Source organism: Leptinotarsa decemlineata, unplaced genomic scaffold, assembly GCF_025532065.1.
Source record: "Leptinotarsa decemlineata unplaced genomic scaffold, Ldec_3_MD MMD2_tig00026299_RagTag_RagTag, whole genome shotgun sequence".
In the NCBI taxonomy this organism is placed as follows: Eukaryota; Metazoa; Arthropoda; class Insecta; order Coleoptera; family Chrysomelidae; genus Leptinotarsa; species Leptinotarsa decemlineata.
In genome coordinates, this window is record NW_027412676.1 from 1,875,195 (window position 1) to 1,900,989 (window position 25,795).

The window sequence follows — 25,795 nt, forward strand, 5'->3', positions numbered from 1 at the left end:
AGAGAATAATAGATTATAAATATGAGTGCTATGATGGTTTCAACAATTTGCCAGTATGAGGAAAAAATTAAATGAAAATTGCTTCAACAGCAATCAACAACAACAACATATCAGTGATATATCTCTTTGGAATAATCCAAAAGTAAAGATTTTTAATGTTGCCCCTTTTTTCCTCATTTGTACAAGCGGCAATCTCAAAAGACCACTGATGAATGACACTTTCTATCCTACACTGCTGAACCTAACATTTTCTATAGCGTGGTAAACCGGTAGTTGAAATAATATGATAATATGTCGATATTGCTCCACGACAAAGCCCATTCGCATGTTCCACAAACCATCGTCTGAAAATCAAACGGATTGAGCGTCAAAGTTATGCTTCACCCACCATACTTCCCAGACCTCTCGCCAATCGACTACCATCTTTTCAAGTGCTTCGATAACTTTCTCAACGGTAGTATCTTCGGCAATCAGGACCAGGTAGAAACGGCCTTAGTCTACTTCATCGACTACGGAAATAATCTACTTGTGTTACGTTGACAAAGGACACTGATTCAGGTAGCGCTTAATTCGCTTGAATTAAATAAGTGTTCACTGAAATATTACAGTTTGAAGTAGACTCATAAAAACGAACAAAACTTTTGAAACAACCTAATACTTCAACAATTTTATTTCACAATCATTTTTTACAAAAAAATCCGAAACAGACGAATCTGGTGATCTTATGGGCCACCGAGGTGGTATTCTTTCCCCATTTCACACAAACTAAATGATGAAAAGTAATTTTTTCTTGCAGTTTCAACGTGAAATAATTGAATTTCTTGAAAAATCAACGAACGAACTATACAATTTTAAAATAATTTATTTTATTTGCAGCATTCTGAACAAAGCGTATGTATATTGAGGTTATGTCATTGTCCAAGAAGAGCAAAGTTACTTAACTTAAATAAACAATATCCTTATATACAAGGTGTCAATTTGAAAACTACCCACCCTTAATATCTTCCTTCCAGTAAACAATATGAGGGATCGAAATTGTATTCAATTTGTCAAGAACACTTTCAAGGACTATTTGTAGCTCTCGTGGTTCAAACCCCAAGGAGGGGTAGTTGTTACCCTTATAATTTTATATGGGAAGGGGGGACAAGTAGCACATCATTTTGATTGGCGTTCAATTATGCTTCCAATGGTACTCTGACTTATTATTTTTTTGATAAGCATTTTCCGAAAATTAGCGTTCTAAACTAACAGAAGTGTTTATTAGTACGCTTATACTGAGATGCATGGTTTGACCAGAGCTGGTAAGAATATTGGGTGGAACCGTTCCAACCCTTTATGAGGGGTAACATTAGCCGTTAGCTCCAATAAATTTACATCAAAAAGTAGTCTAATAGTAAAACGTAGATGGTAGCGAAGTTGTATTTAGTAACTGGTGAATTTTTTATTCTCATCGTAAAAAGTGTACAGATAGCCGTCCTTTTTTTCTACTTCTGCTGTAAAAAGTTTCTGCTTTCAGGCAAAAAGTTGGTTGGCAAATTTGACCGATGTGGTAGTATTGTCATATCAGATACCTAGGTGTAATGATTGAAAAACATTTGAGATGGAATGAACATGTCACCAGTATAACCAAAACTTTGAGGTATATTTTATTCAAATTCAAGAAAATAAGAAGTTTTCTAGTCCCAGAACAGTGTGTTATGCTTTAGTTGAATCATGAAAAATATGGTACTCACAGTTGGGGTGGTATTTGACCATCACATTTGAAAAAAATAGACATTCTTCATAAGAAAATAATTGAATTGATGTTCTTTAAATCTTTTACTTACTCTACTGTAGAATTATTCCGTGATGCAAATATATTAGGTATTAGAAATTTGTGTGTATGACGTATCATGGCATATCTCCATAAAATTAGACAAACACTACCAAAAATTGATCATAGCTATGATACAAGAACAAAATTTAACGAATATGTCAAAATAAACAAAACCAAAAAATTACTGGGCCAGTGATGTTTCACACATTAAATTAAAATTTTCAATTTTCTACCAGAAATGTACCATATATACATTCACTTCATAAATTCTTACCGTCTCCTCAAAAAACGTTTTAAAATATGTTCATTGAACACAGATTCAGTAATGAATTATCTTTTTTGATGTACTACAACGAAATTGTTGATTACCTGATATATCAGATGCAAAAAGGGTCTGAATATATAGTTATATTGTGTATGAGTATATGTGTGTCTGCCTGTGTATGTATAAATGCATATATGCATTACGTTCAGGGAATTCCATTATCAGTATACATATATTATGTTAAAATCATTTTCCTTTTCATCTTTTTTTCTTCTTTTCTCTCCTTTTCTGTTTTGTTTTGTATTCGACTCAGTAACTGAAAAAAAAAAAAGATGTCAACTCATACAACCAACTTGGTTAATATGAGATTTCTATGTTTATGTTTCTTTTTTGAATTGTACTGTAGCTACCCGTTTCTTAATAAACATATTATTATTGTTCATACAGTTGTACCTGTTGGGCCGTTTAGTGATTACTTTAATAAGTGTATAAAAGTGTAAAAATGGTTTACATTCTTCAAGACAAAATTGAAATGATTTTAATTTATGGAGAAGTTGGGAAGTGCGCACGAAGGACGGCATGTCTTTTTACTGAAAGACATCCAAATTGTGATGTAAGTCACCGGAATGTGCTTGATTTGGTGAATACGTTTTACGAAACTGGTTCAGTGACAAAAAATAAATAACCCAGAGTACTAAATGAAGGGCTTCACGAGGATGATTATGATAGAAGAATAGAGTTTTGTGAAATCATGTCTTATCTAGTCAATACCATCCGTAATCTTCTGTGAAACATCTGTTTCAGCTATGAGTGTGTATTTTTTCTGAATGACAATGTTAATAGACACCCACGTCTATGTTTTGGATAGTTTCTGGATTTTGCCGTGATCTTCTTAGGTTATGATTTCCAAACGTTTCGACTGCAATTGTGGCAGTCATCTTCAGTGGCGTGATCGAAGTACTCTTCTTCACATGCCAAGAAGAGTCGAAGAATTAATCATTGATTAACACTCAAATGCAAAGAAATGTTGGAATCATTGATTTTTACTGAAAAAAAAACAGTGCCATTTCTGAAAATATTGGACGAATCGAACAAAATGATTCAGCTGTGACGTCATGTATTATAATCCCAAAATGATTTAGGTCAAACACCCTGTATATGAATTATTTTATTTTTCCACTTCATTTTACTGAAAGTAATGAATCTTCCACATTATAATTATTATTGCAAAAGAATATCCCATTTTATTCGTTTTGTTGAGTGTTCTCGCCCGTTCAAACATAATAATATGCATTATTAATTATGATCCGTAAGGAGAACAAAACAGAACAAAACGATGGTAACGTATCCGTGCTTTTGTTGAACGTTTCCATTCGAGAAGCATTCATCAAACAAAGAACAACCCCTAGACCTAACGTTTGCTTTCAACTAATTAGGGAGTATACAGGTGCTCAAGTAAAAGCGGTTGTTACAGCGTGGGAGGGTGTTGCACGAAAACTCCATTTCCTCCTTTCAGTGGCTCGTGATGGTGAAAATGGATTTAGAATGTGAGATGAGTTTATAATATCTAGAGTATTGAAATGTGAATGACAGGTAGAACAAGTAGTCAACTCTCATCTATTTTTTACGAACTATAATGAATGTATATTTTGTCTCATATTATACAGATTTGGAATTTTCAATTTTTTGAAATTTTAGTCTAAAGAACTCATCTAACTGACAACGGAACCTAGCGTATGAAGTTGAAGAGGACATTTTCTTATCAAAATCTTACGTCATATGTTCCCGTTTCAGGAAGTTAGTATAAAGCGAAACACATAACGTAGTTTTGTAAACCTTTATAGTAAAAATCACTATCATATTATGAGTTTCAATCTACCTTAGAGAACATACGTGTATAGTCGAAGGAACCTGTATTGTGACTAGTTAAAGCTATCATCTCAAGGGCCAGAAAAACCAATACAGAGAAATAATGCCGCTGCCAACTAGTCCACGTGGACTGAAGAATTGGCGGTTCGTATTGGATAATTTCAGGAACTGAGCGCGATTTGAGTGTTGAAATTCGATATTGCTGCAGTTATATTTACTTAACATTTTCGTTATCTATTTGAAATGTAGTGTCCTTGAACAAGTACTAATAGTAATAACGTGTGTGATAACGCAGACATTTTCCTGTGATTCCAATAGCGATGGTGAATAATGCGAAAAAGAGATACCAGTAAATGAGATTAGGATGCATTTGAACATTGAAACACAGAGAGTATGTTCCAATATATATAAGAATCAACATCTCAAGTTTGGTTTCGAGGTAAAGAAACTATCACAAGCAACAACAGATTTGAGCGAAATTCTTTTCTCATCTAATAAAACATTGAAAAAAACGAAATACCACTGTTACAAAAGCAATCAGATTCCTACAACTGAAATCATAAGGAAGAAATTGAATACTTCCGGCCATAACGTGAGCTGCTGTGACGAAACTCTTCAGAAATGGATAGAGAAACTAGGATTTAGATTAAAAATAATAACAAACGTCAATCAGTTACGGAAAGCAGAAGAATAGTGGAATTGCGTAACGAATACTTGGAAAAAATAACTAAATAAAGACAAGAACAACGGCAAATTTTCTATTTGGACGAAACTTGGTATGACACTCAAGACACAGTTACGAAAGGGTAGACTGATGGTTCGAGAATATGTACGCCTAACATGCCTGCAAACAAAGGATCTCGGCTAATCATTGTACATTGCAGAGAAAATAAACGATGGGTTCCGAATTCTTTGAAATTATGTGGAAAAAAACTTGAGGACTGCAATTTTGACTATCACAAGAACATGGAAGCTAATATTTTGATGAATGGTTTGAAAACACATTGATCCCAAATTTGGATGCGAATAGTGTAATAGTTCTTGACAGCGCTTCCTATCATTCGCGACAGCTCATCAAATTACCGAATAAAAATTCGAGGAAAGATGAAATACAGAGTTTTTTAATGGATAACAATTTGTATTTTGAAGATAACTATACCAAAAGCAACTACTTGAAGTTTTACAGACAGAAATATTTCAAAAAGTGTATGCCCTACACCATACTGAAACTTCCCCTCTATTAATGTGTTTTCAATACCATCGAGTTGATTTGGGGAAAATTGAAGTGAGCCAAGAAATACAAGAATGTGGATGTCCAGTTAATTACAAAATAAAACAGTTATTGAATATGGTGAGCGATTTTGAAGAAAAAAAATGCATTTTTCCAATGATGAAAAAGCGGATATGCTTTTTGTTTATCGAGATGTTCGAGAAATATATGTATGTATGTATATATATATATATATATATATATATATATATATATATATATATATATATATATATATATATATATATACATTTGATAATTCCCATATTGATTTCAATTTAAGAGCCACCGGCAGACAGCTGTTTCAGCCTATTGGGCATCGTCAGTACCGGGCAGGCGGTCCTCGATTGAAGACAAGATGACAAAAAAGCAAGAAAGTACTGCCCGGTACTGACGATGTCCAATAGGCTGGAACAGCTGTCTACCGGTGGCTCTTAAATTGAAATCAATATGGGAATTATATATATATATATATATATATATATATATATATATATATATATATATATATATATATATATATATATATATATATATATATATAACAGAATAATTAGTGACTGGATTAACTATAAATCGATTTTAATTCGTGAGGTTGCAGTCAATAGCTGGGCTGTTACAAAGAAAACTCTTTGTTATATGTCAAGCTTTCGGTATATTTCACACCTTCGTCAGGACAACTACAATAATAAGATTATATATCTTGTAAAAAATATATAAATATGGAGAACTTACTAACGTGAGAATAAAATATAAAATGGTTCAAAAACAGATAGAAAAACATTAATAAATGACAGTTGATGAAAATTTTGGCTGACAATGTCAAGTGGGAAAATTCTGAATGATACTCGAATTACTAGATTTTTTATTTTCTTTATCATATTTCAGTAGGTACGTGTAAATTTTGCTAAGACTATCAATATCAGTTCGTTTATTCATTGAATGTTCTTCGTTATTAATATGTATCATTTCCAAAAATATTCTTTTCGTTGTATTGGTTTCTCTATCTAAAATATTTGGATTTTCAAAATTCATTTTATGATCCTCCGAATTAACATGTTCTGTTAATGCACAAGAATTAACATTTCGTCTACAGAACATGTTAATTCGGAGGATCATAAAATGAATTTTGAAAATCCAAATATTTTAGATAGAGAAACCAATACAACGAAAAGAATATTTTTGGAAATGATACATATTAATTACGAAGAACATTCAATGAATAAACGAACTGATATTGATAGTCTTAGCAAAATTTACACGTACCTACTGAAATTTATCAACTGTCATTTATTGATGTTTTTCTATCTGTTTTTGAACCATTTTATATTTTATTCTCACGTTAGTAAGTTCTCCATATTTATATATTTTTTACAAGATATATAATCTTATTATTGTAGTTGTCCTGACGAAGGTGTGAAATATACCGAAAGCTTGACATATAACAAAGAGTTTTCTTTGTAATAGCCCAGCTATTGACTGCAACCTCACGAATTAAATCGATTTACATATATATATATATATATATATATATATATATATATATATATATATATATATATATATATATATATATATATATATAGGTGAATATATAGGTGAATTATCATCTAACCGCGTTTTTTCTATATATATATATATATATATATATATATATATATATATATATATATATATATATATATATATAATTAGATAAGTACTCCTTGATCATTCACATATTGATTTCAATTTAAGAGCCACCGGTATACAGCTGTTTCAGCCTATTGGGCATCGTCAGTACCGGGCAGGCGGTCCTCGATTGAAGACAAAATGAGAAAAAACCAAGAAAGTACTTGATAAAAATAGCTGCGTAAACGCAAGCGAAACATAAGTGGAACCACCTATTGGTGTGACACCCAAGTCAACTTGCCAAGTTTTTATGTCAGTGTTGGTGGTTTGACCAATCAACCGACAACTGCGGTAGCAGAAATTTGGGAAGCTAACCTGAAATGCCATCGGAAAACGAATCCACATGTTTCTAGAAATGATATGAAATCTAGAAAGGTTAATGCAGTCAAGCTGCTGGAAAATAATTCCATGAAAATCAAAAAATAAATAGATAAGTACTCCTTGATCATTCCCATATTGATTTCAATTTAAGAGCCACCGGTATACAGCTGTTTCAGCCTATTGGGCATCGTCAGTACCTGGCAGGCGGTCCTCGATTGAAGACAAAATGAGAAAAAACCAAGAAAGTACTTGATAAAAATAGCTGCGTAAACGCAAGCGAAACATAAGTGGAACCACCTATTGGTGTGACACCCAAGTCAACTTGCCAAGTTTTTATGTCAGTGTTGGTGGTTTGACCAATCAACCGACAACTGCGGTAGCAGAAATTTGGGAAGCTAACCTGAAATGCCATCGGAAAACGAATCCACATGTTTCTAGAAATGATATGAAATCTAGAAAGGTTAATGCAGTCAAGCTGCTGGAAAATAATTCCATGAAAATCAAAAAATAAATAGATAAGTACTCCTTGATCATTCCCATATTGATTTCAATTTAAGAGCCACCGGTATACAGCTGTTTCAGCCTATTGGGCAGTTGTCGGTTGATTGGTCAAACCACCAACACTGACATAAAAACTTGGCAAGTTGACTTGGGTGTCACACCAATAGGTGGTTCCACTTATGTTTCGCTTGCGTTTACGCAGCTATTTTTATCAAGTACTTTCTTGGTTTTTTCTCATTTTGTCTTCAATCGAGGACCGCCTGCCCGGTACTGACGATGCCCAATAGGCTGAAACAGCTGTATACCGGTGGCTCTTAAATTGAAATCAATATGGGAATGATCAAGGAGTACTTATCTATTTATTTTTTGATTTTCATGGAATTATTTTCCAGCAGCTTGACTGCATTAACCTTTCTAGATTATATATATATATATATATATATATATATATATATATATATATATATATATATATATATAGAAAAACGCGGTTAGATGATAATTCACCTAAGTTCTTACGGAAACATCCATTCCACATTCTTTCATTGAAATATAAATTTAATTTTTCCAGATTTTTCCTTTCTTTTCAGAAATGAAAACAAAATTAATTACAAGAAGCACTTGGTCAATTTAACACTCAATCTATCAGTTTATGTTCATAACCCCCAGGAAAACGTAAGAGTATTATCATGTCTACCAACCTAATCGAGCTATAAACAAATCACGCTACAGAAGCTTACTTTGGTTGTGGCATTTTCGTGTAACGGGCATATGAACACGTACGAATGCTAATGTTCACGTAGATTACGAGGTGTTATGGGATCCTGAGCGCCAGATTAAATCTTCATTTTATGACTTAATGTTCCCAGATAACGAGCTACGCAGAGTCGCTTCTGAACCTGAATATTCAAATAGGAAACCACAGGTGAATACTAGGGTACAGGTAAGTAAGTATGCACTAAAACAGGAAAATTCATCTGTACTGATCGAAGTTACTCGAAATCATTCTACGACCTGCATCAATGAATATAATGAATTTTCAAGAAGAGAAATGAAACATTCTTATGTTTTTACCACTTTTATTTCTAACTAACGTTACTGCAGTTTCGTCCTATACGGACATTTTCAAACTTATACAATAAACCAACAATGATTCATTACATTCGTCATTATATACCACCCCTGTAGGTACTAATAGAAATAGAGGTACTTGACTTGATTGAGTACCTGAATTTACAGTTCACAATGCGGATGTGCCAATTTAAAAACCGGCGAGTAAACTAAATCGATTTGATCATTTAACAGGTTGCACCCGCAATGTTTATGCTTGTGAATTTCCAAGGATTCTAAATAATTGAATTTGCAACCCTTCCTGGCATAGTGCAGAATTTACGTATCGTTTAGATTCGGAAACTTGTGGTTGCATGCCAAGGAATGGTTTGAAAACGTCGAATCATTTTTTCCTAGTCTGAAGGAACTTTCATTATCAGCATACCGTTTTTGGAAATTTTGGCCACATTGTCCCACATAAACACTATTACACTCCGGACACTTAAGCTTTAAACTCCAGATTTTTCCAACTTGTCGACCTTATGGCATCGAAAAGAAAATTATCTCTGTTCTTTTTCCAAAATATGTTAGCGTTACCATTTCTTGATTTCTGGTTGTTTGGCCTGAGGGTATATTAATTTGTAAGTGAATTTCCGGCTTTGTTTCCTGACTAACTTCTGGATAGTATCTGCGTTGAAACCATTACTATAACCTATCTGTGTAATTATATCAATTTCCCATTTTCAATGTTAGCAGACACAGGCAGTGAGAATGCTGTGCAATTGAATTGTAGGATGCTAATTTATGACTGTCTGGATGGAAAGAACCGCTTGGGATTGTGATATCTGTATAGCTAGGTTTTCTGAAAACATTGAACTCAATGAAGAACATACTCTTTACATCGAATGAAACTGGAATTGAATTTATGTGGCGTGGTTTCTTATGTTTACCACTAAAGTCAGTGAATTTTTAATTCTATGATGTGGGACGAAATTGGTAATATTTTTGAACAACTTGTTAAGACGTATTTCTAGTTCTTTTACCGGACTATTTATATACGAAACTACCGGTCTTATGGGGTTATCTTCTTTATGTTTTTTTTATCGTTAGTTACAAATGAAAGTAGTAAAAAGCATAAAAAGTTTCATTTCTCTTTTCTTCATTATGACTTCCTACCACGTAGTAACAGATACATCCATCAATTTATAAAAAAATTCAAAATAACACGTTTTTGAAGGTAATTTACCCTACCTGAAAATTCGTTACCGAATTTCCAATAGCTTAGATATATGAATCATATGTTTTTCTTTAGAATTATACAAGAACTTTTGAAGCTATTTGAAATTTACAATAACCCATTTTCAGCAAGCCTGTATGGAATTAAGACACATAAATCTGGACAAATGTTTCTTGGAAAAAATATTCCATTCTTTTTTAATGCATTTTACAATTGATATAATGTTTTTTTTTATTCCTTATCTTTCAACCTTGTGTGTTATTTTCCAATAAACATCTTCTCTCCGAGAGAAATACGTCGCTGTGCATTACTGGAAAATTAAAAATGTATCAATTGAGGCATATGCATTCCTTGGTATTTGGATCCCGGACTATAAGCCTTTTCCTACTGGTAAAATTACAGCCAACTGACTTTTTATAGTGAAAAATCACTGAAAAATTCCATCAAATTCGAGTGAAGCCTTTCAATTTATTCCATATCAAAGTTTCGAAATAGAATAAAATGGAGTATTTTTTATTTATTATATTTTCGATGCTACCTCACTTTTTTGTAGTAAATTGTATATTCGATAATGGAATTGGCCGATAATTGATGAAAATTCAATACATATTCAAGTAACTGAGGATACACACTTCTTGTCTATTTTCAAAACTGAGTTTTGAACAACCGCAAAACGTGTTTCGCTAATGCTTCATACATGAATGAAAACGCCTAAGAAAGCAATTGTATAACGAAACTCGTATTGTGATTGTAATAACCGTCCAGTGAAAATCTCGCAATAAAGTGTAACTTTATTTCAGCATTGAAATGTTTCACAAATCAATTCTAAAGCTTTTTGTAGAACTCACCGTGTTCAATATAACATGAATTAACGAGTATCCCACTACGGCATTTATTCAAGTGACAGATTGACTAACATATAAGTTAATAAATCAAAAAAAGTTGAAGCACATTTATAAATATTTGATATGAATTATAATCTTTAGTTTGCTTGATTTAAATTCATTTTTTTAAATGGTTTGTGTTGAGGGTGATGGTAACCTTTTTGGAAGACTTTCAAGTTAAAACTCATAGAATTATTTCGAAAATTTATTTTGCATTTATTTCAACAGATATATGGAATTTTTCTCTGTTCATATAGATATTCTCAACTGCTCGAGACAAAATCTTCCGTACACATACCCTTCCTGCGGGCATTTTTCTCAATGGTCTCGTGCTACTTTGATGTTTCTTCCTAATGACTTTGACCTCACGACCGGAATCTATCGAAAGCTCCTTTTTACTTCTTTTTCATCAGATGTTGTTTATTGATACCATTATCTGACGGTTTTTCTGGAACGAAGTCGGCTAATGTTTTTCCGGCAACTTCAAGAAAAATGTTTTCAGCTTCCTATTGAGAATATATCTGAGACCACAGTACTTCAGAATCGTGGAGGAAATATAACAAAATAATATATCTTGGCATATTTGAAGTGGATTTCCAAGTGTGGAGTGCTAGGTACTTTTGTGAGAAATCTATACTTTCGATCGAAAATTATTTAGTTGGAGAATTTACAGATGAATGACTTTTTCATTCTCAAATACGTTATTTTGATTCAAAATATAGGAAACTCCCAAAGGAAAGCATTTAACAAAAATCAATGAACACTACTGTAGTTTATCATAGAATGAATCATTGAATGAATATTCGAATATTGGATAACACTAGGATGATTGGAATCGAATGATTGAGAATTAACCTATAGAAATTTATGAGTGTCGAACGGAACTAAATAAAAGTGTATTTGATATCGATCCAAGTGCGACATTAAGTGTGGATACTGTACAGTGGTGAAGTGGATTAAAAAACCAAGGAACTCAACAACTCCTTTGATTGACGACTTCTTTATTTTGAGGAAATTCATGTTCACTGATGATACACTATAAACACTATAAAAACACACTTTTGTCTATTTTCCACGATAGTTATATATTTTTTGATTATTTTTGGTCATTAGACCAGTTAAATTTAAAAAAAGTGTAATGATTGAAACTAGTCAACAAATATAAAACCCATCGTGGAAAATAGACAAAAGTGTGTTTTTCTAGTTTTTAAAGTTAACAATTCCTGAGCTGGAGGTATATCGAAATCAAAAGATCCTTCAAAACGTTGTTATGAAATTTCAACATTATCTTGAAAGCATTACAGTACTGTAATAACGAAGTTCCGAACCTTTCAAGTTGTTCTGGACATATGTATTTCATTTCTTCATGTCTTATAAAAAATATATGAAAAAAACATTTCTTTTATGAACTGGAGATATTTTTTTGTGAATTCAACATTTAAATTATTTATATTCATACTTTCCTTTGCAAGATTCAAATCTTGATTGATGAATATTGGGTTGAAATTAGAGTTTGCTTATTTCGAATATGTGACAAGTGTGCAAGCAAACACGTCAATTATACACATTTTGCATATTTCAATAAATAATTTCAAATTTCAATATCACTTCATAAATAACAAACATAAAAATCACGATATATATAAACGATGTATGTAATAATATGTAACGATTTAATGATTATGTTTTACGACTGTTTCACGACTTAGATAAGAGACAGCAGACGGAGATCGGATTTCAAGACTACTATTCATCTTCAGGATTTTGTATATGCTCGAGATGTTAGCGAGAGATTGAGACTACCAACCAACCCCACTTTGAAATCGGTATTCATCCCCGTTTAACTCCCCGTTAAACTTTTGAGCGGGATAAGATACCAAAGTCGGACAAAGTTCAGTAAAAGAGAATTACTTTAGATATTTTTTTTATTAGAAAGATATTTGTTGTCGAAAGTGCACTACCAACACTGTTGGTAGTGCTCGGACAGTCAAACGGCGTTGGAAGCTCTTGGTTCCTACCGAGCAACGTCTAAATTGGTAGCAAATTGCTGAAAACGACTCTCCTCGATAGGAAGACTCAACAGATTGTCTCTGGTCTGGATTCCTGGCCATACTGGCCTGGTAAGCAATGAACCTGCTGACTCCCTTACAAAAGAGGGTGCTGCAAGCAGCTTCATCGGACCAGAACCTGTCATCGGCATCGCTGTAGGCTTTGCCAAACAAACATTGAACACCTGGATGGCAAGAAGATTTATGGACTTCTGGTAGAATCTTCCAGGATTGGCTCACTCCAAGGCATTCATTCACCCTTCGAAGCTTGATACCAAATAGTAGGGATGAACTACGACGTCTAACAGGCCTTTTTACAGGTCACTGTCATTTCAATCATCATATGCAGAGACTCGGACTATCGGAATACAGTGTGTGTCGTCTCTGTTTGGAAAATGATGAAACAGCAGAGCATATTCTTTGTGCCTGCCCCGCTGGGGACCAAAACAGGTTTTTAGAGTTCAGCAGAGCCGTACTCTTACCATTTGAACTGAAAAACAATACACCATACGAACGAATCGGCTTCGTTAAGAAGCTAGGTTTATTTGTAGAGGTGTGAGCCGCAATAAACCCTTGCGGGTTGCGGTGGAGGGTCGAATAAACCCACTCACTTTAGACCTAACCTAACCTTACCAACACTGTTTCATTTTCGGAAACGAATGGCGTATTGCACCAAAAAGGAAGCAGATCCAAAAAGAGAAAAAATATAGATACAGAAACGAATCATCCGTTGATGAGTAGTTGGCCTTTTTATAGTTGTTTTTGAGAATCTGAAAAGAAAAATATCATAATTTCAAGAAGAACTTGAAACATTTCAGTTTGTTCAAATATTTTTTCTTGCATTATGTTTCTGGGGTAATTTTCTACGGAGTGCCTCTTATTATATTCATGAGCTCTAGAATATACAACGATTATGTAACGTTTACTTGAGATTACACTAAAACCCAGTAAAACATATTGGTTTGAATTATTGTCAGATAGCCAATTTTGAACCAGCCTGTCGTAAATGAATATGAAGCTGCTAATTCTCAAAAATAAATCAGCATTCAATAAAGAATTGAGATACCTATCACAAGGAATATCAGAAAACCCTTCATTATCTCTCTATTCTCCTTATCGAAAACAACTGAAAATGATATATTTTTGCATAAGTTTTGTCAAACCTTGATATCTGGCTTCATTCAAAAGTTAAGTTAGGGGAACCCTCCTGTCTTCGGTTTATATTACGAGTATAAAAAAAGTATCATATATTTAGCCAAGCCATTCACTTCCGTTGTGAGGCGGGAGAGGATCAGTGAGACAGGACAGAGACGAAAGGAGAAGGATAGGATTAGACGGAGAACGAAGAGATGCTGAGAAATAGATACGCAGATCCATGCCTGTGGAGCTCAAAGACCACAACTATGTCAACGCCATTTCACGATCTTGGATGGATAGTGGGAAGCACCTGTGATGGTGTTATTGGGTGATCTTCTTCTCAACATGTCCGTTCATTAAGTCTTCTTTACTGCCTAAGCTGTGTAACCTAAGCTTTGGAAATATTGGCGATCGTTAATGAACCCCTCATATTTGCCAAGTTATTCATGATAACTTTTCATTGACGTGTTAGCTGACTCTTTTGTAAAAAGAACTTGAAAAATTGTTGGTCGAGTCATTTGATATAATCAGTGTCTGACTCGACCTCGGCCAGATATCGCATATCTGCCATATATGGTGCAGACATAAGGCATCTTTTTCTCGAGTCTCGACAAATAAGTTTTCTTGAGACTCTAGGCATATAAAGCAGCTGTTTGCTTGAAGATTAGAAGCCTGTCAATTCGAGTTTCATACAATAAGCGGTTACGCACTTTTTATCGCAACACCCACTCGTTGGATCACCAAACTTTAGTACTCTTCAAATTTCAAGTCCTTGTCCAGATCAACTCTTCTTCAATGCTTTACTTCTTCCACTTTTCGAAAATCGTCACATTGACTAATTTTTTCGAGAAGTTGACCATTTGGTTTGTTTACCAAGTAGGATTTGAGAATATTGATCACGTTTATTTGGTGTACCTGCCCTCCACATTCACGTGACAAATCCTTTATCTATACGGTGTCAGATGCTTGTACTTTGTCGAACAGAACCATCACCATCTAGCTGAGTGAGATTGGTAGTAGTCTCTTTATAAACGCCGGTCTCATCTGGAATATCCAAATGAACCCTGGAAAAATATTCTCAGAGCATAACTGCTGTTACGAAGCTTGTGCATTGTGCAGAAATGTGATGAATAATAAATAACTGATTGAAATGATGACACAAATGATTGAACAAAAATGTGGTATTCTTTCAAAGAAAGGCAGAATAAAAATAACTACAGTAAAAACTCTTCATAAACATATGTAGATCGTACACAAAAGTTTCTTTCAGAGTCACACTGGAAAAATATACTCATTCCAACCAACTACTTTCACATGAATTAGGAATTTCAGCCTAGTTGCAACGTTCAATAAAATCATCGTCATTCTGTTTTTTCGAACTGTGGTTTTTTCTATCTCCGTTACTCTCTGCTTCAGTTTCATTTCCACTCAGACTGAAAATATGAAAATTCTAAACCATGCTCGTGGTATATCAAACTAATATGTTGGAATATAGGTGAAACTATTTCTTGACAAATATCAAAGGTTTGGACATCATCTAAAAATATTAACAAATTCGAAAAGTAGGAATGGAAGAAAGAAAATTATAGGATCATAATAGTCAGATTAGTTGCTGAAAAAGTGAAATGAAATGATTTCGAACTGATTTGTTGATTCACAAAGTTCACTTACCTTCCTCCCACAAGCAGTGAGTCTCCATCCCGTAGTACCAGTCGAAAGTAGTCTGTATGGCTATCATTGCCCGTGAAGTGATGCACATCATCTTCAGCACCTGTGAAAAACAAAATAAAATATTAATTACGATTCCGTAACCACAGTTCAAAATTTAGAGTAATAACTTTTTTGGAATACGTTCAGAAAATATGAACTTCTCATGCAGTTTTTTTTAGAAAGAAGATCTTTATTGGAGAACCGAATAACCAAACTCAATCTGCCATTGAATGGATCAATGGCAGATTGATCTGTTGATGATCTGTTCCTATTAATGCGTTTTTGCCATTTTTTCTTTGAAGTTGATATAGAGAAAAATTCATCAAAAGAGGGTATCGATGATCTGATGATTATAAAAAGCATAACAATCACCAAATGAAAAATATCAAGCTATTTACATGTCGATAAATGGTGAAGAACTGAACATAATAATAATTTTTCAATATCATGGAATTATTCAATGAGAGAAAAATTATATTGTATAACCAAATGCTCAGACTGAGATTAATGTCTGGGCTTACTATTGACATACATTGACACAAAGGATTGTGAGCAGACTATGAAATATGTCAGGAAAATTATTTCAACTTATTCAGAAGTTAGTTACATCTTTTTTTAGCCCGATCATTTTTGGAGGCAAAATTTTTAAGGAACTACTGAAAATTTGTATACTAATCAGAATTCACGAAAAATGAATAAAATGCAATGATTAGTAGTTAGAATGAGAATATACTTGACTGAAAACAGTTCCTTTTTTTAATTTATCCAGTGGACTATCATAGAAAAGAAATTTTCATTAAGAAATTGTTAAGGATGAATTGTCAAATGGTAAGTTAAAATATACTCATATCTTCATTGATATCACATAGGCAGAGCAATCTAAGTACACTAGAAACAATAACTAAATTAAAATAATATTTCAGTAAATTGTAACCCAACAAAAGTACGAAAATATGACAGAATATTTTTGAGATGTCTCGAAATCAATCACAAATCTGTAGAGCTGATAATTCGAATATTAGAAAAGGGTAACCATACTCCTGGAGCCACTGCTGCACCTTTTTAAAGCAGGTCTGCAATTTTATGCTCAACATCGTTACAATATTTCAAATCAGCCAAAAAAATTCTAGAAGACTACAGGAAGAAAATAACAATTCTTGATGAACTGAAACAAAGAATTAGTGTATGAAAATAAATGCCCTCAAATCCTCCTCAGAAATATTCAAAATAAAATTCAATAAACCTAACAGAACAATAAACATATCTAATGCAGCTGTATATCTATACTGATGGTGAAACAAATACAACGAGTATTAGTTCTCAAATGAATTATTCTTCAATAAGAATGACAAGATTATTAAAATCTCAAAATAATCAATTATCAGTATATTTCCCTATTCCTCATTTACAATTTTCAAATTGCAGTCCATGAGAACTCTAAATGGTTGTTTTAAAAAATAAATTGCATTAGAAACATACTATGTGACACCCCTACATCCTTTTTTAAATCATGAAAATTTTCATTGAGTAAACATTAATATTATTTCAGGGAATATATATGGATCATTGTCCCAAGTTTTGTATTTCATAAATTGTAATATAAAAACATTTTTCAAGTAGAACATTCTTTGTAGACATGAAAAATACATGTAACTCAAAAATGTTTTCAGTCATGAATGCAAGCCAAACAGTTGCCTAAAATCCGACAATAATAAATAATTGAAGAGTACTTTACCTTTCCATTGCTGTGAATAATGAAAAACAATCGGGTCGTGATGTAGGGCAATGTGGATTGCGATTTTGCATTGTTTGGGAAAAATAGAATGAAAACGCGGTTATGTGTATAGGCAATTCGAAATATACAATAGAGGATCGATCACATAGCCAAGCCAATTTCCTTTTCCCTGCTAGCAGATATTTCAGTTGCTTGTCAGTGAATTGTGTAGCTCAATATATATTTCATTACATGAAACATATATCATACAATAATGGTAGTCAGTGTTTCACTTCAGTGGTTTTTCCTGACTAATTCCAAAGTGTTACCGTTATTAAAAAAAGATAATCCCAAAATTCCAAGCAACTTTCGACCATCTGGCTGTATCTGTAGATTAGGGAGGGTGAGTGTAGACCCACAGCACTAAGACCACATGTGACCCATTGTACATCCTTCCATTCTGTCCTTTCCAGGAAGGTGGACAGGTCACTAGGAGACATCTCCTTTATATCGGCAGGAGTAGGCCAAGACTCGCTGAACACACACTCTCTTATTGACGATAAACCCGGATACTCGCATAGGACATGCCTGACAGTTTCATTGTCCTGTTCACACATCCTGCATAGAGGTGTGTTCACTAGCCCCATATTATGGAGGTGTTTCCCTAGTTGATAGTGTCCAGTCAGAAATACAACTATTAAGCGTATATTTTCCTGGTTATCGCCAAATATTTCTTCGGCTCCAGCTTCCCAAGGTCGCCCAGGGTGATCCTGGCAAGATTGGCAAGATGGGATTTCATCCCATCTCTTTAGGGATTGAGCATGGGTGTAACACTAGTTCCGCAATTGTTGAAGTCATCAGGCCGTAGGTGCCCCTGGGTCATACAATTCTTAGTTCTGCCGCTTTCTTGGCTGAAGAGTGGGCAATGCGATTACCTTCACTCCTGTCGTGCTCTTTAATTCACCTCAGGATAATGTTATTATCTACCGAGGCTTTGGCTAAATCTTGGTGGCACGCTAGTACTAGCACTGAGGTAACACGTTGTCTGTTCAAGGCTAATACGGCTTGTCTGCTGAGTGCAGATTATTATGTTTCTGCCAGAAATTCCTTTCCTGGTTATTTCTTTTGTGGCGATTGAGATACCAGCCAGTTCTGTTTGAACCACGCTGGTATTTTTTTCCATTCCTCACTTAATACTTAGGCTTAGTGATCTGGAGTACACTCCACATCCTGAGCCATCTCTGGTTTTTGAGCCGTCTGTATAAATGCGTATTGCATTTGTAGCATCTGACTCTGTGTTCTGATTTATTTGTATTTTGTAGGGTTTATTAAACACAAACCTGCGTTCAATTGCATTACTGGCACTGGTTACCTGCAGCAGAGGTTGCGCAGTGAGCGCTTCTCGCCATAGGCTCAGCCTCAATTGACCCATTCCTACTTCGAGGTTTACACTAGCTGTGCGCAATCGTAACATGGCCATTAAAGTAACCTCCTTAACGTACAGGTTCCATTGCCGCGGTTGGTGTTGTTCTTATGCCTCCTGTGATGTTTAAACAAGCCAATCGCTGACTGTGATGTCTTCTACATACTTATTTCTCTACTGATAAGCATCTTGAGTATTCATTTTCCTACTACCAGAGGTACATTCCTGGAGTATAGTTGCTGGATAATTGTTGGGAAGGTTGTTTTATCAAAAGTTCCCTCGATATCCATGAATATACCCAGGGTGGATTCTTTGTTGCCTGCCCAATGATCTTTCGATTCTGCCAACCACATGGTGAAGGGTCGAATCAGTAGATCTTCCCGGAGTATAAACTTTCGACCAATTTCAATCATAAATATTATTGATCATTTCGAAAAAAAAATAAACAACCAATATGGTTTTCGGAAGAACAAATCAACAATTGGATCATTGGAGACCCAATGAAGGTGATTGTTGAGGCATTCGACAGTGTCTCACATGACCTTCTGTTGCTTAAGTTAGAGTGTTACGGCATTAGAGGTGTACCTCACAAATTATTATCATCCAATCTAACTAACAGACAACTAGTGAAAATAGATACAAAAATACATCTGTCAGCATACAATTGATAATACTTTCACTATTCTCTTTGCTGACGATACTTCCTTTATCAAAATTTCTTCAAATTAACCTAATCTTTTAAAAATGGCTGATCCATTCACAATGCGAAAAATTGGTTTATCGCGACCTTCACACAATTAAGTGATCAAAAGACTCAAATATTAATCATATCAAGTAACAACAACTATACAATAGGTGAACATTGCAAACTTCTTGGTATTACAATCGATGATTCCCTTAATTGGTATATTATGTATACAGAAAATTTGAACAAACGTCTATCTAGTATCTTGTTTTCAATATGAAGGCTCCGATGTATTATCAATCCAGACAAACTGCGAAATACATATTTTGTTTTTTTTTAATTAAGTCAAAGAAATAAGTTTTATTGTAAAACAAAGATAAAAATAAAAACAACAATAACGCTTCCATGTATATTTACATTTCCCAAACAGTCTGTGAAATACAAGAAAATAAAAGAAACTATCCCTTCACCTCCGATATTCACACTGATGATATAAGATGTGCTGATCAAATAGTATTGCCGCGATTTCGTTTAACTAAATTCAAAACGAACTCCATAAATTTCTAACTTTACAACAAGTTGACTTCAGAAATGCGTTCACCTAATAATAATAAATTAATAATTTTTTTTTTCGTGTAATTCAATAATTATAAAAAAAGTTGTTGTATCGAAAAAGCATTTTCTTCTAGTTTGTATCTGAAAGTTACTTCTTTGCATGATCTATACATCTTTGTGAAGAAATTATTTTGAAATTATTTGCTTTCATCCGTTCGTCAGAAGATTCCCACATTGTTATTGTATAAAGATGGAGAAGAAGATATTTATATCCATGATAATTATTTTACAATTTTCACACTATGAATTTTCTTTGATACGCGTTTCGCTCTACGGTAGCCTCATGAGTTGTACAAGTGTAAAACCCTATTTTGGTGAACTAGACTTCAATATTTCCACCCCAAGAGTAATCTAAAAAATTCTACACAAACAAACCAGTGTCTCTTCAAGATTTTGACGAGCCATATTTCGTCATTTGCTTTTTCTATATTTTAATTTCAAATTTCGAAATATTCGATATTAGAAAATTCCCTAATGAAATTCAATCATTGAACAATCGGGGTTGGATGCATCGAGAGACAGCGAAAAAATAGGTAATCTATTGGTGCCGATAAAACGCTTATAACTCGAGCCTCGATGACATAAGGTGCAAAGTTGCAGGTATATCATCCGAGCTAAAACGGGGAACAAATTCAGCGGCATACAACTCAAACTAGGAACGCGAAATTAAATTGCCCGAGTGATTAATCGGCGCAATAGCTCTGAGGACATGTATATCCCGGAAAGCTGCTTCAATCATTGTGACAAATAACCGACGGCTGGATGGCGCTGCAGCAACGCCATGTCCTTCCTTTCTCTCTCTTCCCGAAGGGCCCTTGTCACTCGATGTTTGAACTAAAGAACAATTTGATTACCCAGATGTATTCAATTTGAAAACGCTATTATAACATTATTTATTAACCTATCCAAAAAGCAAAATATATCAGCAGCAAAATTCACCGTTCGGTAGATAAAATCATTACAAACAGTATGTTTTGGGCTGTCTTTAGGTAGATAGGCCGTTACTTATTTTGAAATTAAAATTGATATGGTACAATTCCATAACAGTAGGCACTAAATTCTAAGAAATATTATTGCATTGAAATGAAAAAATTATTGTCAAGGTTGTGATTCTATATATTTTATCATCAGTTTCTCTCATCTGTTCAGTTTTCCTCATCTCATAATTGCCGTACGCCAATGCAATTCCATGCACACAATTCTACCTTGGCTCCAGTTGTCCTACAGTTCATTATAACTGAACCACTTTAGAAACCATGTATGAAACCTAATGACATGACGACGACCTATCCATTGCTAATTATTCAGATTTCTTTGTTTCAACGTTGGTTTATCTTTGGAGCAGAATAATTAACCTCACAATTCGATATCTACGGCATTTCTATCGAAGAATAGCCATAAATCAGACGATCCTGCTCCTACAATTTTCGCTGATTGGGACGGATTTAAGTTTCCTTCGGTAACGAATACGGCGACACTTTATTTTCCTGAGAATCCGCCAAACTCATAATACAAAAAGTGTCCAAGTTTGCAAGAATCCGCTTTTTGCTCGGAGCAAACTCAATAGTTTCCTGTAGATGGATAAACGATCGCAGTCTGGGTGATTAATGACGCCTTGTGACAGCATAAAAACATGAAAATGTGATTGAAACCATCCATTTCAAAGGAGCTTTTGTGATCTCCACCATTATCGAGAATCCTCCGAGGAATATCGATTCAAAGTTATTGACCAAAATAAACAAGTCCATGGTTATTGTTGAAAGTAATATTTATTCGGTCGTATCATCTCTATTGTTTGAAAAATGGAAGGAACTTTTTTCAATTTTCATTTCAGAGTTTAATCCATTATTTTGTTTCTTGTATGCCCACTGTATCGTTGCTTCAAAAGTCATCAAAAATAATCTAATATCATTATACAAATGATGCAATGAAAAGAATAAAACGATATGAAACAATTTGAAAAAATTACCAAACCAGACTAGAAGTAGACTCCATTTGACACGGCCAATGAAGTATTTTCCTGTTAAAACTTACCGAGATTGATATCTGTCTGTATGTCTGTCTGTTTTTCGTTAACCAGCTGCCGCCTCCCTACGAACGAATACTGTCTAAATTCTGAACTTGTGCGAGCTAAGGATTAACGAGGTTTTACCTTTAAACGCGCCATTGCTAGCACAGGTTGGACGATAGGCAGTGAAAATAAATCGTCTGGCTTCTCGGCTCGAACCACCGTTTCACCTGACGGTGGATTGAATGAGTGGAACAAACCCTTTCACTCCAACCCAACCGGCTACCGTCCCGCCTCAGGAAGTTTGTTTAAATCGTTACCGACATTTACGATGGATGCAATTTTTTGTTCGTACCTTCGCAATTCATACGAAATAAAGGTACAAAAACAATGTGAACTAATGATTTCCAGATAGGAATATATCAACCCTACAGAAAATCCAAACCAACTATGGAGGTTATTGATAAGGACCATACATAGAAATGCATAAATACGAAATATGAAGTATTACAGGGATGTTCTCTGGATAATCTTCATTCAGGGGACATCTGAACAAAATAGGGCTATGAAGAGGAGTCATTAGTTATGTGCAATAAAACATGCTCTATTCCTAAAGAGATTGGATGGAAACAAAGGATGCAATTTTGCCAGGGTCACCTTGGGCGACCCTCGGAAGCTGGCACCGAAGAAATATCTGGCGATGATCGGGAAAAACCTACGCTTAACAGTAGGATTTCTTACTGGCCACTGTCAACTAAGGAAACACCTCCATAACATGGGGCTAGTGGACACACACCTCTATGCAGGATGTGTGAACAGGAAGATAAGACTGTCAGAGATGTCTTATGCCAGTGTCCGAAGTTATCGTCAATAAGAGAGTGTATGTTCGGCGAGTCTTGGCTTACACCTCCCAGTGACCTGTTCACCTTCCTGGAAAGGACAGGATGGACGATGAACTAGGAGGACAACTCCTCGGGAGGATGTACAATGGGCCACATGTGGCCTAAGTGATGTGGGCCTACACGCACCGTCCCTACTCTACAGATACAGATACAACAGAGAGACATTGACATCACTTCACGTGAATGTGAAGCACCAATTTACAGAACAAGCATTCCAAATTATGTTCAGAAAAATGTGATAAATATTTAACAAAGGACATGTTCAAATTAGAAGGGGTATCAAGATTCTTGGAATGGGATTTATGAAAAAGATGCAGGAAAACATAGGGAATTCATAAAGTTATAATATTTTAAGGGAGAGAGAAATCTTATAATATTTATGATACATAAAGATACAACAAACAGCAAGAAAACAATTAAACAATTCAAACTAATGATTTTCTCGTAAAGTTTGTTGAAGATGATTACCTGCAGTCATGATTCACGCTTCTACTCGTTTTGTCATCAAGTATCAAAGATCCTGAAGGTCTTTCTTTCAATTTTTCCGTTTCTTGAATCTCCTACATTTTGTACTGGTGCTGTATGCAACAAAAACATCCGATGTACTCATAAAAATTGATACAAACTATTCAGGTCTGGTGACCTAAGAGGCCGTGACTGTGACCTCTCAGAAGAAGGGACCAATTAAGTTGATATCAATGTCAATGCAGTCAGAGTACTTCTTTTGATAAATAATTGGTATCTTCAATAGCATGTCATTTTTTTCACACCAAAAATGATTATTATGAAAGTTATTGTGAAAAGTGAATTTCATCCATGAGCGAGACGAGACTCGCCTTCTTGTCATTCACTACAGCTTTCACTGCAAGGCCATTAGTTGAGTCCAGCAATGCATTTGTGGTTTAGCCTAGCTAAACTGATAAGACCTATGGCGAATCAAAAGTCCGCTGTTTAGTATTGGATCATGAATTCGTTGTGTTTGGGTTTACAACTTGCTAGAGTAGTAGTTACGGTGCAAATGTACAATTCATGAAACTATTTTACAGAATCTTCTATATAATTCTCCTCGATTATTTACATGACACCAAGAAAACTCTGTGTTTATATTACCAATATAACTTCATCGGTAAGGTTATATTGTTTAAAGTATATCTTTTCAGTGAAATCCATTCACAACCTTGTAGATTCTCGTTACTTTCAGAGACAATGCTGGCTAATTTCGTTTATCTTCATATGTGTGGGTGCCTGATACAAACCATATTCACGTCGACTCACGTACGACTCCTCCATATTCACCCCATCTGTCTCCAGTCTCATTTGGTGGCAGAGGTGACTGGATGTTCGTATGAAATTCTCATAAAGCTCACGTACGGTACTATGTTTTCATTTGGGATGACGGTCTGATTTCCGCATATATGTCACTATTCGGACTTGTTTAACTCTGCGCAGCGGAATGGCAAGCCGTTACACGTGTTGCATCGGAATTTGCATTTTATCGGCGTCGCGACGATATTGCGTCCCGTTCAATTAGACTCGGATAAAAATTGGATTCGATGACAATAGTCGTTTAGAAGGGAGTATTAGAAATAAAAATTGGAATTTCTGGCTGATACCACTGCGAATGGAAACGAAATTACAGTAGAACACTGCACATTCTTCTCGTTGAAGAGATAAACTAGGAACGTACACTGGTGAAAATGTTTCCACCAATACTGGCGGTAATTTAATTTCAGCCCAAATTAGTAGGAAAATTACTTTTGTGTGTGATTTCCATATTTTGTTATTCTACCCCGACAAGAATGTGAAATTTTTCATAGTGATTCAACATTATGAATGTATCTTTGCGTTGAAATGAAACTTAGAGTAAATCGCGATATGAACCTCTACTGTTATATTGAATCAAGTTCCTTATCGATATCAAGGTCTACTTTTTCATTGTAACTTCGATTATCAACTTCACATCTTTTATGCATATTTCCATACATTCAAAAATCATTGAAATCATCATATAAATTCATGAAACGAAGTTCTACAAAAACACAATTCATTTCTTTTATATTCAATAAAGAGGTGTTATGGAGGTGTTAAAATGAAAAAGAAATGAAAGAACATCGAATAACCAATAATTTCGGGTATCTGAAAGAATTTCTTAATGAAATATTTCTCAATTCCAGATCAATACAAGTACAATGAGTTCGAACACAGTAGGATAGCAGAGAACAACGAAACTACAGTTATATCTTTATGAAATATGGCAACCTACTCGTCAACTTCATTAAAAGTGATTCGACGATTTCCCATGACAATTTTCTTCACTTTCTCAACATTTTTATCGGTTGTTGATGTGCTGGAGCGTCGAGGGCGAGCGTTGTCATTCACATCTTCTTGGCCTAATTCCATTTTCTGCACAAAATTTTATGTAATTTCTTCCATGCATTTTATCAATAGCAGAAAATCACCGAATACGCAATACTAAATATCTTAAACTGTGAAAATATGTACAAGGCGAGTATTCCAACATGAAAAATAAAAAAATCGTAACCTGTACGTAGCCTGTGAAATTTCAACATTCACCTTATTTTTTGCTTACGCATAATGTCCGATAATAAATATCCTTAGACAATTATACCTGAAGCATTATCTTCTTTCCACTCCTTTCAACATGGATA

The 25,795-nt window shown here is 34.5% G+C and overlaps 1 protein-coding gene across 3 annotated transcripts in view; it reads right to left on the bottom strand.

Moving 5' to 3' along the window:
* Sema1a (Semaphorin 1a) overlaps nt 1-25,795 on the bottom strand; it is a 1,123,890-nt gene that overhangs the window by 455,032 nt on the left and 643,063 nt on the right. For all 3 annotated transcript variants that reach the window (XM_074180678.1, XM_074180676.1, XM_074180677.1), the window contains exon 3: nt 15,741-15,840. In XM_074180678.1, the coding sequence (XP_074036779.1) occupies nt 15,741-15,840 (100 nt within the window). The remainder of the gene's footprint in view (nt 1-15,740; nt 15,841-25,795) is intronic.